This window comes from Salmo salar, chromosome 13 (genome assembly GCF_965601325.2).
Source record: "Salmo salar chromosome 13, fSalSal1, whole genome shotgun sequence".
In the NCBI taxonomy this organism is placed as follows: Eukaryota; Metazoa; Chordata; class Actinopteri; order Salmoniformes; family Salmonidae; genus Salmo; species Salmo salar.
Window position 1 is genome coordinate 46779564 of NC_138303.1, and position 17523 is coordinate 46797086.

The 17523-nt window shown below is 43.4% G+C and overlaps 1 protein-coding gene across 1 annotated transcript; it reads right to left on the minus strand.

The window, feature by feature from the left end:
* Positions 1–606: 606 nt before the first annotated feature.
* LOC106566977 (SRSF protein kinase 3) lies at positions 607–12006 on the minus strand. The gene is made up of 12 exons (XM_014135687.3): positions 11809–12006; positions 5831–5934; positions 4382–4511; positions 4215–4302; positions 3822–3909; positions 3608–3714; positions 3300–3465; positions 3013–3089; positions 2491–2598; positions 2148–2217; positions 1935–2027; positions 607–1207 (listed from the first exon to the last, which is right to left on the minus strand). Exons 1-12 carry the CDS (start codon positions 11859–11861, stop codon positions 1023–1025), a joined length of 1269 nt encoding a protein of 422 aa, XP_013991162.1. The 5' UTR covers positions 11862–12006; the 3' UTR covers positions 607–1022.
* Between the last annotated feature and the right edge of the window lie 5517 nt (positions 12007–17523).

The following is a 17523-nucleotide window of genomic DNA, read 5'->3' on the forward strand; positions in this document are numbered from 1 at the left end:
GCTGTTTAAAGGATCGGACCAAAGCGCAGAATGGTTGTAGTTACACATTTAATATTACCCTGAAATGTTGCAATACACCAAATACTTGAAACAACAAAACAAACCGTGACGCAGAGAGAAATACACACTACTAAAAAAATGAACAACCTACAAACACAGGTGGAAAAACCCCCTACATAAATATGATCTCCAATTAGAGACAATAAGAACCGGCTGCCTCTAATTGGAGATCATCCCAACAACCCCAACATAGAAATAGAAACCTAGAAAACCACATAGAAACAGATAACAAGAAAACCACCCCCTGACCTACTCTACTATAGAAAATGACATCTTACAAGGGTCAGGACGTGACAATATTGTATCCAATAGTTCTTCCCGGCTGTATGTAATAAGACTTAAGATTTCCTGTGTTAACAATGTAAGAAATAATACATAAAAAAATAAAAAATACTGCATAGTTTCCTAAGGACTCGAAGCGAGGCGACCATCTCTGTCAACGCCATCTTGCACTAAGTATCTACCATCATCTTGGGGAAACTACAAGTAGACGAAAAAGAGAAGGCATGCAGATGTAAGCCCAAAAGAGACAATGGAAACAATACATTTCTAGCAAAACATGATTTATTGTATGCTGTAAAAAAGAACTACAAATATACAGTAGTACCATTGGCGCAGTGCACTGTGCAGCACAGCTGTGGAAAGTCTTGAGCACAAGTACTACATTTCAGTAAATCATACAACACTTATATAAGTTTGTACTTCATACATTCATTACACTACAGATAATCAAGTGCCCCATACGTTTATCAGAAGAGACAAATCTAGTCTTACTTAATGAATGAACATAAAATAGTACATTTCACCCGGAACATTGGCATCGAGCCAATTGGCAAAATGTATACTGTCTATCCTTCCCGTAGTCTTAGTGACTCAGCACCACTGTGTTTGTCTCTGCATAACACATTTATATAACACATTTATCTACTAGCTTGGTATCAAGTTGGCTCCAGGGCCAGGGTTCAGGAGCTAAGCCATGGGTGCAGGAGACACTGGGCAGCACTAGCCCTCCTCTCCGGCTGGAAGTCCAACATATGCAACAGGAAGTCAGAGAACAGAGAGGCCTCCTTCAGCATGAAGTGGTATTTCTCCACCAACACCTCATATAGACCCCAGGGCCGCAGCACTCCGATATGACGCATGTCACCTGGGAGAACACATGATAGAGAGGAGGAAAGACAGTGGAGGTAAATAAAAGAGAGCTTTGTGACTTGGAAAGAAAATGCATTCTTTGTAGGTTTGACTTCACAAAAAAAGTACACTATGATTTGTCAAAATGAGCATCTGCAAGGGGGCCTCCCGAGTGACGCAGCGGTCTGAGGCATCACTACAGATCCTGGTTCGAACCCAGGCTGTGTCACAGCCGGCCGTGACCAGGAGACCCATGAGGCAGTGCACAAATCTCCCAGCGTCGTCCAGGTTAGGGGAGGGTTTGGCCGGCCAGGTTTTCCTTGTCTCATTGCACTCTAGCGACTCATGGTGTCGGGTGGGGCGCCTGCAAGCTGACTTCGGTTCCCAGCTGGACGGTGTTTCCTCCGACACATTGGTGTGCTCCTTGACTTGGCAACTTTCCCAGGGTATGGACAGCAGTGTGTCAAGAAGCAGTGCGGCTTGGCAGGGTCGTGTTTCAGAGGACGCATGTCTCTCGACCTTCGCCTCTCCCGAGTCCTTAGGGGAGTTGCAGTGATGGGACAAGACTAACTACCAATTGGTTATCACAAAATTGGGGAGAAAAATGGGTAAATTACCACAACAAAATAAATAATAATAAAAAAATATATATAAAAAAAATGAGAATCTGCAACATTTACATCAAAAAGTCCTTTCTCTACATTGTAACAATTGATCATTTTCAAAGCAAATCCTTCACTCACCTTTGCGATTGAAGTACTCCATGGAATACTTGCCAGACAAGGCTACTGCTGCTGGGACTTTGCCAAGGAGCTCTATTATGTGAGCGATGTGGTCTGGAGGGAACAGAACCAAAACCCCACTGGATAAACAATTATGCAAAAGTCACAAAGTGGACACAATGTTATCTCCATTGAATCCTATGTCAATATTTGTCACGCCTAATATCGACATACCTTCCTCTAAAGAAAAGGTCTTCCCAGCTTTGGGCTCAAATAATGAATCCCCAGTGACCAACTCAAAAGCCTAGAATAAAAAGAAGAAGAATTGAATTGCCTGGAACTATTCTGTAGTGGCATCTATCTATTAAGCTTAGTGCTAAAGAAGTGGGTGAATTTGTCTTGATGTAAAGCGTGCTGGTAGACTGGAAGGGTAACTGAACGGCACAAGAGTTAAGTGATGCAAGTGAATCAGAGGAGACAGGAGATAACATGGTTTTACTTCAGTGAAGCTGCAAACAGATTCAGACTATAAGTGTTGTTGCTGATGTGTTGGTTGTATGGTGGTTGTCTCTCTTACCATGCAGGCTACACTCCAGATGTCTGCTGGTGGGCCATAGTCAGAGCCCAATAGAACCTCTAGTGAGCGGTACTGACGGGTCTGGATTTCCTCACAGAAATGTTTGTACTGGAATGTCACACAGAGCAAAGGCAGCGTGTGAAATACAGTCCTGACCCCAGGGCGGTATCCCACATTAGTTACTCTTATTTTGTAACCAACTACTGAATACGAATGGCAACGGTTCATAAAGATGTCGGAATTCAGATATGACGTCAATGTTTTAGCGCTATCCACTGAGTTTTTAAACTATGGCGTGCGACATGGTTCCACGCACCAATAAATCAGCACAATCTACTTTTGCGGTTTTTGAAATTGGCTGCTTCTTGGAGCTAAAATTGGGTCATGTTTACTGTGCTAATGACTATACAAAAAAAAGAGTAACAGAGAGCAATGTACAACATGAAATTAGTAAATGAGGTATTTGTAGTAAGTGCTTGGGGGACGCTATTTCACAACCGATGACTGACTGATCATACCCACCACCCAACAGGAGCTTCCCAGGTCAGCAATCTTTACTGTGATTTCCTTCAGACTGATGGGAGTGACCAGGTCCTTCTCTGAATAGACAGTAAGAGATAAACAACATACAGTACAGGGTTATGATCTGATTTAAACACTTCAACAGCATACTGGACACAGACAATCTGAAGTGACATAGAAACAGAATACTAGCCTTAATGTACAGTAAACAGATTCATTTTCTGGTCCACTCAGTCATATGACCTTACAGAGTTCTATAACATCTGTAGCTGGACAGTGAACACTACCTGCTGTGCTCCTTGACTTGGCATCTTTCCCAGGGTATGGACAGGCACTGCCCCCTGCTGTCTGTTTTGGGTTCTGCTCCTCCAAACATAACAGTACATTCTCAGGCTTGATGTCCGTGTGGATGATTTTACATTGAGTGTGCAGGTAGTCCAATGCCTGAAGAACCTACAGGGAAAGAGTGATGGCACTGTGAACTCCAAACAACTCCTGCATCAAACTAAAGATGCATTCATTAATGTAGTGATTCGATAATGACAGCCCAGCTGTTTCTACTCATCTCATACTATGAACTCTGTCACTCTTTTACCTGAGCAATGACCTGTTTGACCCAAGACAGCGATAGCCCTGGGTTTCCAAAACAGACTTGCCAACACCGGAGGTCTGGTCCCAGCAGCTCCAGCACTAGGCATACATCTACACACAGGAGGTCAAGGAACCAAACACACTCCCTACGGCGTCAGATTTTGCTGCAGGTTTGTGTGCGTGTGTGTGTCATGACTATGCAGTCTGAGAAAGGATACGAACCCCGTTGACCCCAGCTATCTTAAACTCATCCAGCAGTTGGACTATCCTCCGGCTTTGGAGGTGACGAGCAGTGGGACCACTGGCCTGCGGGGGTGAGAGGCAGAGGCGGGTGAGAGAGGTCAGAGTCAGGGTCCGGACTATACTGGTCGAGTACTTGTTTAAATAGAGAGAGATGGGTCTGTATGAGACAAGGAAGAAAAATAATGAACCATGAAAGCATGGGTGGATGTGAATAAGTGGTAGTGACAGAAAAATAACATGTGGACTAAGAGCAAAAAGTGTTGTTCATGTATGCCCTATTGCCCTTAGAGAAGAGTTAGGGGTGAGGATGAGAAAGTGATAGAGGAAGCAGAGAAAGACAAAGAAGAGAGACAAAAAGGGAGACTCACACAGCGTAGCAGAGTCAATTCGTCTTGCCCAGCCTGTGTGAATCCTTCTCCACTCTTCAAAACCTTCACGGCCACTCGCCTGCCCAACCTGCACATACAGAGACTGTTTAAATCACACTGGAGCTTTTCCTATATGACAAGAAGAAGATATTTGAGTAAATCCTCACACAGCAACATAGTGAATGAACCTGAGGTCCAAGCAGAGCCATACAGTGGAGAAGTATCCCCAGCCCAACTTAGACAGAACCTTGTATCTCCTGTTGAAGGTGTCTCCAATGTGAACAGGGTGGTACCCCCCTATTGAAACATACAGGATGACAGCAAATAGTTATTACTACAACTTTTTATTTTTTTATTTTATTTCACCTTTACTTAACCAGGTAGGCCAGTTGAGAACAAGTTCTCATTTACAATGGCGACCTAGCCAAGATAAAGCAAAGCAGTGCGACAAAAACAACAACACAGAGTTACACATAAACAAACGTACAGTCTATAACACAACAGAAAAATCTATGTACAGTGTGTGCAAATGTAGAAGAATAGGGAGGTAAGGCAGTAAAAAGGCCATAGAGGCAAAATAATTACAAATTTAGCATTAACACTGGAGTGATAGATGTGCAGATGATGATGTGCAAGTAGAGATACTGGGTTGCAAAAGAGCAAGAGGATAAATAACAATATGGGGATGAGGTAGTTGGGTGTGCTATTTACAGATTGGCTGTAACAGCTGATGCTTAAAGTTAGAGAGGGAGATATAAGACTCCAGCTTCAGTGTTTTTTGCAATTTGTTCCAGTCATTGGCAGCAGAGAACTGGAAGGAAAGGCGGCCAAAGTAAGTGTTGGCTTTGGGGATGACCAGTGAAATATACCTGCTGGAGCGCGTACGACGGGTGAGTGCTGCTGGTGACCAGTGTGCTGAGATAAGGCAGGGCTTTACCTAGCAAAGACTTATAGATAACCTGGAGCCAGTGGGCTTGGCGACGAATATGTAGTGAGGGCCAGCCAACGAGAGCATACAGGTCACAGTGGTGGGTAGTATATGGGGCTTTGGTGACAAAACGGATGGCACTGTGATAGACTACATCCAGTTTGCTGAGTAGAGTGTTGGAGGCTATTTTGTAAATGACATCATGATAGTCAGTGATAGTCAGATTTACTAGGGCATGTTTGGCAGCATGAGTGAAGGAGGCTTTGTTGCAAAATAGGAAGCCACATCTAGATTTAATTTTGGATTGGAGATGCTTAATGTGAGTCTGGAAGGAGAGTTTACAGTCTAACCAGACACCTAGGTATTTTTAATTGTCCACATATTCTAAGTCAGAACCGTCCAGAGTAGTGATGCTAGTCAGGCGGGCGGGTGCGGGCAGCAACCGGTTGAAGAGCATGCATTTAGTTTTACTAGCATTTAAAAGCAGTTGGAGGCCACGGAAGGAGAGTTGTATGGCATTGAAGATCGTCTGGAGGCCACGGAAGGCCTCCAACTACTGTATTTACTGTGTAAACACAGTACTCAACACAGTAAATACTATGTTGAAACAGACTATGTGTATGCTGAAAGGGAGTGAATAGGACAACAAGACATGTAAGGAGAAAGACAGAGTAGACCCATATCAGACCATGGCAGTATTCTCGGGGGTCCTCTCTGTCCAGTGACTCCTCTGGCTCTAGCTGTTCCAAACGACTCAGCTTATCAAGTCCATTGGATGTCCCAGGTTTACTGCTGCAACAAACACACACATGCTAATACACTTACACAGACACATACTGTCTACACACTGTACACACTGTCAACCTATCTGATCCCACACAGGGCAGAGATGTGACCCCTCTGTGTCTAATTCAGTGTCGGGTTGCTGGGAGCAGACAGGGTGAGACTACTTTTAGACACTTCCCTGGCTGTTCACATGGATACCCAGCCGACAGAACTCAGAATGGGTCTCAGATGTTTAATAGACGTGCCACTATAGTCTACAGCCAGATGGAGTAGATGCGGTGGCAACCCGTCATTCAGGGCAGGTGGGGTAGAGCCCCACCTGTTTTGAGCGGCACATTTTTTGCAAAACAAATTCAAAATAAATTAATTAAGTTGACAATCTACTGGCAAATACTGTTTAATCCATGTCACATGAAGAGAAATTAGAGTTAAAATGATTCGGTGCTCATCGGCCATTGGACATAAACAGGGTAGAAATCGCAAATTCAACAATGAGTGGTTTGGAAGGAATCAGTGACAGTGGCTAACTGCAAGCGTAGCAAATAAATCACTAGCCTGCTATTCAGTGCAGTGGCTGTGTGGTCCCAACTCTGGGATTAAGTGTCTATTTTCCAAGTTTAAAATTATAAACATTCAACATTGGCCATGCTGTCAATGAAGCATGATTTGTGCTGAGCGCAAAACAACTGTTAACTCGCAACTGCGAAAACTTGACTTCAGTGAGTTCAAGACAACTGGGAATTCCGGAAAAAAAAAAGACCGCCGACTGGGAAATACATTTTGAACCGTCATCCAACTTGGAACTCTTTCTAGAGCTACAACCTAAAGATCAATGATGTCATCATGATTCAACCCAGTTGTCTTGAAAGCACCATAAAGCCAGACTTTGATGACAAAATTTGCCCACGAAAGACCGCCGTGCCACCTTCCTGTTCAAGTGAGCACAGCACAACAAGGTGAGTCCAAAAATGTCTTGTATGCTACTGTAAAAATTACATAATATACCAGGGAGATGTATACTGTAGCTAGGAAAGTAATACTAAGTGTATGTTGTGTAGTAAGCTGTTACTAGCCCATGTGCTTCACCCTGGCAGTAAATTAGGCTGAATGAACGGTTTCGCTGCCAGACAAGGCTCCGCTGATACCACTGCTACACCTGGCTAAGAAGTTGGGACAGCTTTATGTAGGACCTAACAGTTTGTGGGCACCATGTAACGGTTGTCAGGTATAGAGGACCAAAACACAGCAGGAATGTGGATGCTCATCTTGTTATTTATTTTAAATAAAAAGAACACCAAAATAACAAAACGAAGAACTCACAAACAACAAAACAGTCTTGTCATGCTCACACATGCAAAACAAGAAATAATCTCCCACAACACTACACCAAACAATTACCCATATATAGGACTCTCAGAGGCAACGAGAAAGCACCTGCCTCCAATTGAGAGTCCAACCCCCCCATTAACCTACACAGAAATACCACAAACCAGAAAGAACATAGAAGTACAAAACATAGAACATAAAACCAAAACCGGGAAATAATAAATCAAACACCCTACTACAAAAATCACCACAAACAAAAATACCCTCTGCCACGTCCTGACCAAACTACAATAACAAATAACTCTTATACTGGTCAGGATGTGACAGTATTCCCCCCCCCCCCCCCCCCCAAAGGTGCAGACCCCGGATGCACCTCATAAATAAAAAATTAAAAAATCCCCCTAAACTAAAGGGAGGGTGGCTGCAGTCACCGACGGCACTTGTGCTACACCCCCCCTCCCCAACCCACCTATACAGGAGGTGGTTCTGGCTCCGGCCTACTGTCCTCCAGAATGCAGACAGACTAGATCAGTTTCGGGCCGTAGGCAGACCTCTTCCGTTCCACACTGTAGGCAGACTCATTTGAAACAGTTACTCATATTTAGTTCCGGGTCACAGGCACACTGTTGCCGGATACTCTGGACTGCACACTGTTGCCGGATACTCTGGACTGCACACTGTTGCCGGATACTCTGGACTGCACACTGTTGCCGAACTCGCGAGGCTGGGCTGACGCACTGGAAGCCTGATGCGTGGTGCTGGAGGTATCAGCCTGGGAACATGCACCTCAGGGCTAGTGCGGGGAGCGGGAACAGGCTGAGTCGGACTGGGTTGACGCACTGGAAGCCTGATGCGTGGTGCTGGTACTGGAGGTATCAGCCTGGGAACACGTACCTCAGGGCTAGTGCGGGGAGCGGGAAAAGGACGAGTCGGACTGGGCTGCCGCACTGGAAGCCTGATGCATGGTGCTGGTACTGGAGGTATCAGCTTGGGAACACGCACCTCAGGGCTAGTGCGGGGAGCGGGAACAGGCCGAGTCGGACTGGGTTGACGCACTGGAAGCCTGATGCGTGGTGCTGGTACTGGAGGTATCAGCCTAGGGGTTCGCACTTCAGGACTAGTGCAGGGAGCGGGAACAGGACGAGTTGGACTGGGCTGACGAACTGGAGCTGCTACTATCTTCACCAGACAGCTAGCAGGCACCTCAGGACTAGTATAAAACATTAACTCAGGTGATATCATTAGGACACGCTCTGTAGGGCGAAAGTCATGCCTAATACACCAACACAGTAGATCTCTCATCCTATCAACTCCTTTATAGTCTGTTTCTCTCACCTCCAATTTTACCCCGACTAGCTCTGGTTCCATCCTCGGCTCCGCCGATCTGTCCGTGTGCCCCCCCCAAAAAAAATTATTGGGGCTGCCTCTCCGGTTTCCTCGCCAGTCGTGTACCCCGGTAGCGTTCCCAGTCCTCACCAGACTTCCTCCATGGGCCCTCTCCGGCCAGAATCTGCTCCCATGTCCATTTCTCCCGCCAGTCCATATCGAATTCCCCTTGCTCCTTACTCCGCTGCTTGGTCCATTTGTGGTGGGAGATTCTGTAACGGTTGTCGTCAGGTATAGAGGACCAAAACTCAGCAGGAATGTGGATGCTCATCTTGTTATATATTTTAAATAAAAAGAACTCACAAACAAAACAAAGAACTCACAAACAACAAAACAGTCTTGTCATGCTCACACATGCAAAACATGAAACAATCTCCCACAACACTACACCAAACAATTACCCATATCTAGGACTGTCAATCAGAGGCAACGAGAAAGCACCTGCCTCCAATTGAGAGTCCAACCCCCCATTAACCTACACATAGAAATACCACAAACCAGAAAGAACATAGAAGTACAAAACATAGGACATAAACCAAAACCCGGAAATAATAAATCAAATACCCTAATACAAAAATCACCACCCCGAACCACATAAACAAAATACCCTCTGCCACGTCCTGACCAAACTACAATAACAAATAACCCTTATACTGGTCAGGACGTGACACACCATTTGTCACCGTTATAGTGCAATTAATGTATTGTTTAGTGTTGTGTTGTGTAGTGGTTTTGCTGGCAAGCATCCCACGTATTATTATTTTTTTGCCCCACCAAGATTTACATGCTAAAATCACCACTGACTACATGTACCTCACTGTGACCCTCCGTAAAAGAGGTAAAGGTCAAATTCATTAGGATATGCTGTATCAGGTTAGTGTACTATAAATATTGTCTTGTGTAGATCTGTCAATTATTGCTCCTTTTCTGAATCATTTATTTATAGTCAAATATCCTCTCCAGGACAGTCTCTGAATGTTGTGGCTCCAGTTCAGAGCATGGACATTGGCCCAGGTCCTTGACACTGTGACAGACCCAGTGAAACTCTAAACTGTCATTCACCTCCACAGGCACTAAAATAATGCACACATTCTCATTGTGTGCCAGGCAAGCTATACATGGAGCCCCTGCCTCTTTGGCCATGGAAAAAAAGGTTAGGGTCAAGCTATAAATTGGTTTCCTTTTACTGAGGCCAACAACTAGTCTGGGTACAAGTCTTTTTAGCTAACATTCAACTTCTTGCCTCTCCATGTCATTGTCAAAGAGACTGGCCTTGAGGCAATGTCAATGTTCAGTTATGCAGCTGGGTTTATGGCGGAGTTGCTCATTGGTCGATGGAAATAATAACATTAATATTTTACATGAAAAAATGTGGAACCTCGAAAATAGAACTTTAATTATAACAAAGTCAAAAACAAACATTTAGCTGTTAACTAGGCAAGTTATTGTATTATGAGGCTTACAATCAAACCAGACAGGTTTTGTGGTTGGAATGTATTTAGTTTGAGAAGTTAGACTTCAGCTAGCGACTTTTGTCAGATTGGTATCATCTGGACAAAAAAAATGGTTGCTTAGCAACCAGGTACCAACATGTTCTGTGGTGAAAAACAGTTATCCAGTACCAATTAAGTGATGATGTCCTTGAAGCCGGTGTTTGGAGGATAGGTTGGCCCGGTTGTTGCCAATATATCCTCCAAACACCGGCTTCGAGGGCATTATCACTTTTATACAACGGGTTACCAACATATTCAAATAATGATTGACATATTTTCATTAAAAACATTTTATGAATTTATTCATACTATTTAATCCTTCCACAAGATATAGTCCCGAAGATAGAGTCCTGTCACAAATCTAGGCCTGGTCGTTCATTCTATCGGTTCAGTTGCTAGAGACGCGACACAGTCATTCAGTCTTTTTGTTCTGTATCTATGGACGCGACCCAGTCGTTCGTTCGAGATGTTCCATTGCCATACTGGCTGGCAACGTTCTTATCTCTTGATTGCTATATAGTCAACTACGGCTAATTTACAGTCACGTCAAAAAGCCAGAATAACAGCAAAGTAGCTTCATTTGCATTTGTTGAAGCTGTTTTCTAGAGACATTTATTTTGATACATCCCTAACAATGAGTTAATGAGGTGTGATTTTGCCTGGCATAAAACATGTGCTCACTCGTCAGGACACTGTTGTTCAAAAGAGCTAGCCAACAACACAGCTAACACAATCACTTCAAACTGAAGCTGGAAAGACGGCAAACTTGCTGCACTTTGTTTCTTTTGACCTTTTTTCAATTGAAATTTCTTTGTATATATCCATAAAAATGATGCCAGCTGATTCATGATTTTGACTGGTTGAGAAACGCTGCCTGCCTGTCTGTCTTGTCCTGATTCCAGACTCGTTCATTACTATGGTACAAGTGGAGATCAAATTTGAATATTGAAATAATGTTGCAAATGTTGGAGAGACAGAAAGCAAAGTTTATACAAATATGTTGAAAACGAAATGTTAGTCTAAAAGAAATGTTAGATAATGTCTAGATGATTTTTATAGTTGAGATCATGTTTATAAATAGCTGATGAGACAGTGGATTGCACAGTCAGATGGAACAGAGTAAATAGGCATTTTAGTGTCACAGATTTAGCCGGTGGTAACTTGTGGAATAGACACCAGCTGGAATGCGGTTTTAATCAATCAGCATTCAGGATTAGACCCACCCATTGTATAATATTTGGATAATCGTTGTGATTGGAGGATAGCTGTGAGGGTTATCGAATCAGGATCAGCTCCTCTGTTCTCCTCAATCTCAGTAATGATAGAATGTTCATATTTGAAGATGGCAGAAAGGCTGGTCTCCTTGTTAATGACAAGGAGTGGCAAGGAGTGTAATGTTAGCTAAAGAGACTGGCACCAGGCTAGCTAACAAACCACACACAGGGTTAAAGTCCTCTGGTTAAGACCTGTTCCTCAAAAATATTTCTTAATTAAAAAGATACAAAGCTTCCACTCATTGACTATGTGACTTGCTATGAGTAACAGGTGAGTCTCACTGACAATTTAGTGGGCAGTCAGGTTACAGGTTGAGAGCTGCACCTTTCAATTAGTAATAATCATGTCAGTGTACTGTTCTAGATCTGGCATACTTAAAGTGAGAACAGATGATACTTACGTTTTTTGAGTCAACTGTACAGAAGTCTGAGCTGAGCACGTATTCCTCTCCATGACTGAGTATACAGAGCCTGTATACAGTAGGACTCTGGTTGCCTGTGACCAGTCAGCAGTGTTTATGTATGAGGAGCCGGCCAGGTCTAAACATGGAAATCCCCAACCCCCCAACTCTCTCTCTCTGTCCTCTTCTTTTGCTCTTTCTTCCCTTCACCCCCCAGTCTGTTGTATATCTCTCCACAGCTGTGAAAGGGGTAGAGGGAAGAGGAAATGGCAGCTGTGTGGGGTTACTGGGGAGTTTAACGACCCCAGGCCAACAGTTCATGATCTCACAGGAACGCCAGGGCACCCCTTTTTCCACCATGTGCAAATACCTGTACAAAAGTACTAACAAAGAAACAAAGACAGGAGGAAGGAGAATGAAAAACATAAATTGAAATCATACATGAAAAGCATCTTTATAAAAGTGTGTCTTCAGCAGGGATTTAAAAAGAGGCACAAGCCTGATCTCCTCTGGCAGACCATTGCAAAGTCTAGGGGTCCTAATGGAAAATGCCCAGTCTCCTGTCATTTTCAACCTAGACTTTGGAATGGTCAACAGTGCCCTGCCAGAGGATCTCAGGCTGTGCACTGGCTCATAGGGAGATAACATATCTGAGATATAGGATGGGGCTAAACCAAGCCTTAAACATGATTACTAAAATGTTAACATCTATTCTAAAAGTGACTGGTGGCCAGTGTAGAGAAATAAAAATAGTTGTGTTTAAACACACACACACACACACACACATCATATGCTGCTGCTACTCTGTTCTTTACTTCACTCTTATTATTATCTCCTGATGTCTAGTCACTTTTCCACGCCTTCATGTACATATCTACCTCAAATACCTCATACCCTGCACATTTACCTGGTACTGGTACTCCCTGTATATAGCCCCATTCTTGTGTATTTAGTTTTTTTAAAGTATTATTAATTTTAAACTATACATAGTTGGGAAGGGCTAGTCAGCAAGCATTTCACAGTTAAGTCTACACCCGTTGTATTCGGCGTGCATGTGACAAATACAATTTCATTTGATTTCATATGGTTACATTTTCTGGTGCCTGGTAAAAACCAAGCTGCAGAATTTTGAACTAAGAGTTACAGTAATCTCGGCATGAGGAAATAAAAGGTAGCTCAAGAGTATTGCACTGGACACGTGCTGTACGCTGCATTAGATTTTTCCTTCTATGGTGAAGTCATAAAAAGCTTTATCTAATTATATAATATGCTATAATCTGATTTGATCTAATTAGGAACAGTAAAAGTAGATATATGGGCTATATCATATGAGTCTTGTGTCATTGAGTTCACTTCTGTCAGTTGCTTGATGGCCACCGTGGGAAGTCAAGTCAGTGGGAAGCTACACTTCTTACACTTTCATCAGTGTTTCTACACCACCCATGGAATTGGAGAGAGGGTAAAAATATCCACGGTCACGATACAGAGGAGAGCAGGGTGAGGTCTCAGGCTTGGCTCTGCTCTTTGTGATTAATACTGGGCTGTTAACACTCTGCTCCAACACGCCACCCCGAAGACACTTCAGAAACCGCAAGGCGCACAGCGATAAACTGAAAGAAAGTTGATAGATCGGAGAGAAAGAGGCCCCAGCTTGGTTTCACTAGCCTACACGACAGGCGTGACTGTTTAATTGGTCCAAGGTGATTTATGACCTTACTTATTGGTACATTTCAAATCAAATTGTATTTGTCAAATGCGCCGAAAGCAACAGGTAGACCTTGCCGTGAAATGCGTATTTACAAGCCCTTAATCCTTAATTTATGTGTCCTGCTGTAGACCTAAATCAGGTCGAGAGAATTTTTTTTAATAATACAGTGCCTAGATATTATAGGCACGGGAGGTGAGATGATTCATAGGTGCAGGATTTATTGATAAAGTTGCAGAGTAATCCATGTGCGTAAACAATATTAGTTTTTTTAATGAAAAGGTACAGTGTTATAACAATAGAAATATAATATATGTGGTCAAAGGCAGGGACATTTTCAACAACAACGTTGGTGAGCTACAGGGGATATGGCTGGGATATGAATACGTTGCCAAATTGCAGACAGCTCACCATGTTTCTGTCCGAGCGTTATGAAACGCTTTTGTTAAATCAATGCGACATTATCGGCAAGAAACATTTCAAAAACACTCAACGTGTTTTAGTAAGGGGCATGAGAACCCGGGAGTAATCCTGTGAATAACACCCCACTAACAGTCCAGATATCGAGCGATGAAACAACGGAACACCCATTCGTTTTCAATAGAGATAAGCGAAGTGGACGGGGGCATTGAGCGATGCATGCATGGGCGAGGAAGCGTGAACAAGGCGGGACCTAAATTGCGGAAAGCAAATACTCTGCTATATCTCAGTGCGATTGACCAATCAAAGTTTAATATAGCTGTTGAGCCTTAACAGGCTTGCTTGTCAGCGCCCATATGAGGGCAAAGCTAGTGTGGCTGTCCAAATTATCAAGGTTAGTGGATCATGGTCGTAAGGGCTGTTCTTAGGCCCGACATAAAGCAGAGTCCGGGCAAAAGCCAGTCATTAGTTCTGAGATTCTGAAGTTGCCAGCCAAGCGGACTGGTCGTCCATTCCCAAGCAAATTATGTTGCTATGCTGGTTAGCTCCTCCTTTGCTATCATGCAAACTAAATATAATAGCACACAAGCAGCTGAAATTACAGCAAACTATGAGCATTTTTGTTAGTATCACATTTGTTTCTATTGCCATTTCTTTGGATAGATCCATTATAATGATCCTGATAAATGAATTTGCCTGGCTCAGAGAAGCTGTCAGTCTCACCCAGACAAGTTCATTCTCTATGGCACAGTGGAGATTGCAACAACAACAAAAATGCAACATTGTTGCACAGGTTGGAGAGGCAGGCAGCAAGGTTTGGACAAACACCAACTGTTGCAAACCAATATATAGGCTAGAAGTATGGGGAATACTGTATTTTGTCAAGGTGAGGTGAAGTTTATGAATTGCCTGGCATGGCTGTGGGGGAGTGGAACGATAATTCAAATGGCCTGTTAATATTACCTGGGGATTGTGGTGAATAACTCCCTGCTATCAACCAATCAGCATTCAGGATCCAAACAGTCCGTTTTATATAAAACAACCACTCCTGTCTTTTGTTTAAATGAAGAATTTAATAGCAGAGTATTTTAATGTTATTTGGGGAGTAGCTGGTTTAATGTAGCCCCATATAAGGTTATGTGGCAGCCTACATCTGGCCCACTTCTGGACCGGGGTCCTATAGACAGGAACTCAGCCATACCTTTGTGCAGTATGTGGGCCAGACTGGTACCACACCTTTTTATTTTACAATTGTTTTGCACAATATGGCCCAGATCTGGGCTACATCGTTTAGAACGAATACTTTTACACTGTGTGGGCCAGAGCTGGGCCACGCATTTGTAGTTTATCAGTGTGTGGGCCAGATCTGTGCCTCTCCTTTTTAATCTAACGGTGATGCAGTATGTGCACCAGACTTGGGCTGGGAACCCAGGCTTATACTGGGCCAGAAAAACACAAAGTATGTGGCCTACAGTTGCCCAGGAATAATTCTGCTAACTGGGCAAACATCTTTCTAGCACTAGACAGATTTGTTTGAGGGGCCATCATAACCTCTTTGTTTCATTCTGTTACCCTGGGTGAATTTTCTTTAGGCTGAATATTCTTGTTCTACTGCAAACAGAATCCACCTCCTATTCAGTCTTTATAAGTGAATTACGGCCTAATCTTGGCACGGCATACGCTGTAAAGCCTCCGTTAGCCATTAGTGCTGCTGTTCCAATGTGTGGTAACACGAGTAGCACACCCACAGGGGCTCAGCGGTAGCTTTTCTTGGACTGAGACGCAAACGTGATGAGGAGAGTTTGAAAAACAGAGGTAGGTATCGCATAAACCTTTTTACTAGCCATGTTAAAAGATGAACTGAAACGGAGATAAATGTTAAGCTCCCATAAAGACAGGGGAGTGATCCTCAGTACTTGGTAGGAATTCAAATGTTCCCTGTAAACCTTGGGAGGCTACACTATAACTTTTTTATAATGATCACTTGTCTTTAGATGTGCTGCCACAGCTACTGTGACTGTACTACAAATGCTACTGGACTAAATCCAAACATGGTACGGCAACTAGAGAGAAGCTCGGTTACTTCTCATAGACACGAGCAGGGAGTACAACAGGCCAGGCCCCACTGACTTATTTGACCCACCAACCTTCCCCTCTAAACCCCAAGGTCTTCATTAGCACAACCTCACTGACTTGCATTCATTTGACGTGGCACTGTTTCCGCTTTTGAACACACACAACCTCCTGGCCCTTGTTAGAGGGGAGTGAAGCACATGGCACTGAGGACTTTCTGCCAAGGCTATCTGGTTTTCATGAGCTCCTCTTAAACCTCTTCATCACACCAGTCACCAGACAGGCATACTGTAAATATCTCACAATACCTTGGCTTCAACAGCAGAATGATTGGCTGGAAGTACAGCATAACAAATAGAGCAATCTGAACATTATTGGAAAAACACCATTTACTGTAAACCATCTGCCGACATGAAGCAACACAATTCACATTTTGAGTCAATGGCATAAGTAGTGTGCTGCAGTACCCTGTGGTTCCCTTTAAAACCACCCTGTGGTTCCCATTAAAAAGTCACTGTGTGAGCCACTTTCCCGGATTTAGATTATGCCAGCTCCTGGACTAATACGCATGTTCAATGGTAAATCTGTGTCAGACAAATTAGACCTTAATGATGTGAAGATGCTTTTAATGATACAGTTTACTCTTCATAAGTCAGTACCTCTACACAGGGTCGGATCCAGGCATAAGCGACATAAGTGGTCTCTTAGGGCCCCCGACCAAATAATTATTTTTATTTTTATTTCACCTTTATTTAACCAGGTAGGCAAGTTGAGACAAGTTCTCATTTACAATTGCGACCTGGCCAAGATAAAGAAAAGCAGTTTGACACATACAACAAACAGAGTTACACATGGAGTAAAACAAACATACAGTCAATAATACAGTAGAAAAATAAGTCTATATACAATGTGAGCAAATGAGGTGAGATAAGGGAGGTTAAGGCAAAAAAGGCCATGGTGGCAAAGTTTATACAATATAGCAAGTAAAACACTGGAATGGTAGATTGCAGTGGAAGAAAGTGCAAAGTAGAAATATAAATAATGGGGTGCAAAGGAGCAAAATAAATAAATACAGTAGGGGAAGAGGTAGTTGTTTTGGCTAAATTATAGATGGGCTATGTACGGTTGCAGTAATCTGTGAGCTGCTCTGACAGCTGGTGCTTAAAGCTAGTGAGGGAGATAAGTGTTTCCAGTTTCAGAGATTTTTGTAGTTCGTTCCAGTCATTGGCAGCAGAGAACTGGAAGGAGAGGCGGCCGAAGGAGGAATTGGATTTGGGGGTGACCAGTGAGATATACCTGCTGGAGCGCGTGCTACAGGTGGGTGCTGCTATGGTGACCAGCGAGCTGAGATAAGGGGGACTTTACCTAGCAGGGTCTTGTAGATGACCTGGAGCCAGTGGGTTTGGCGAGGGCCAGCCAACGAGAGCGTACAGGTCGCAGTGGTGGGTAGTATATGGGGCTTTGGTGACAAAATGGATGGCACTGTGATAGACTGCATCCAATTTATTGAGTAGGGT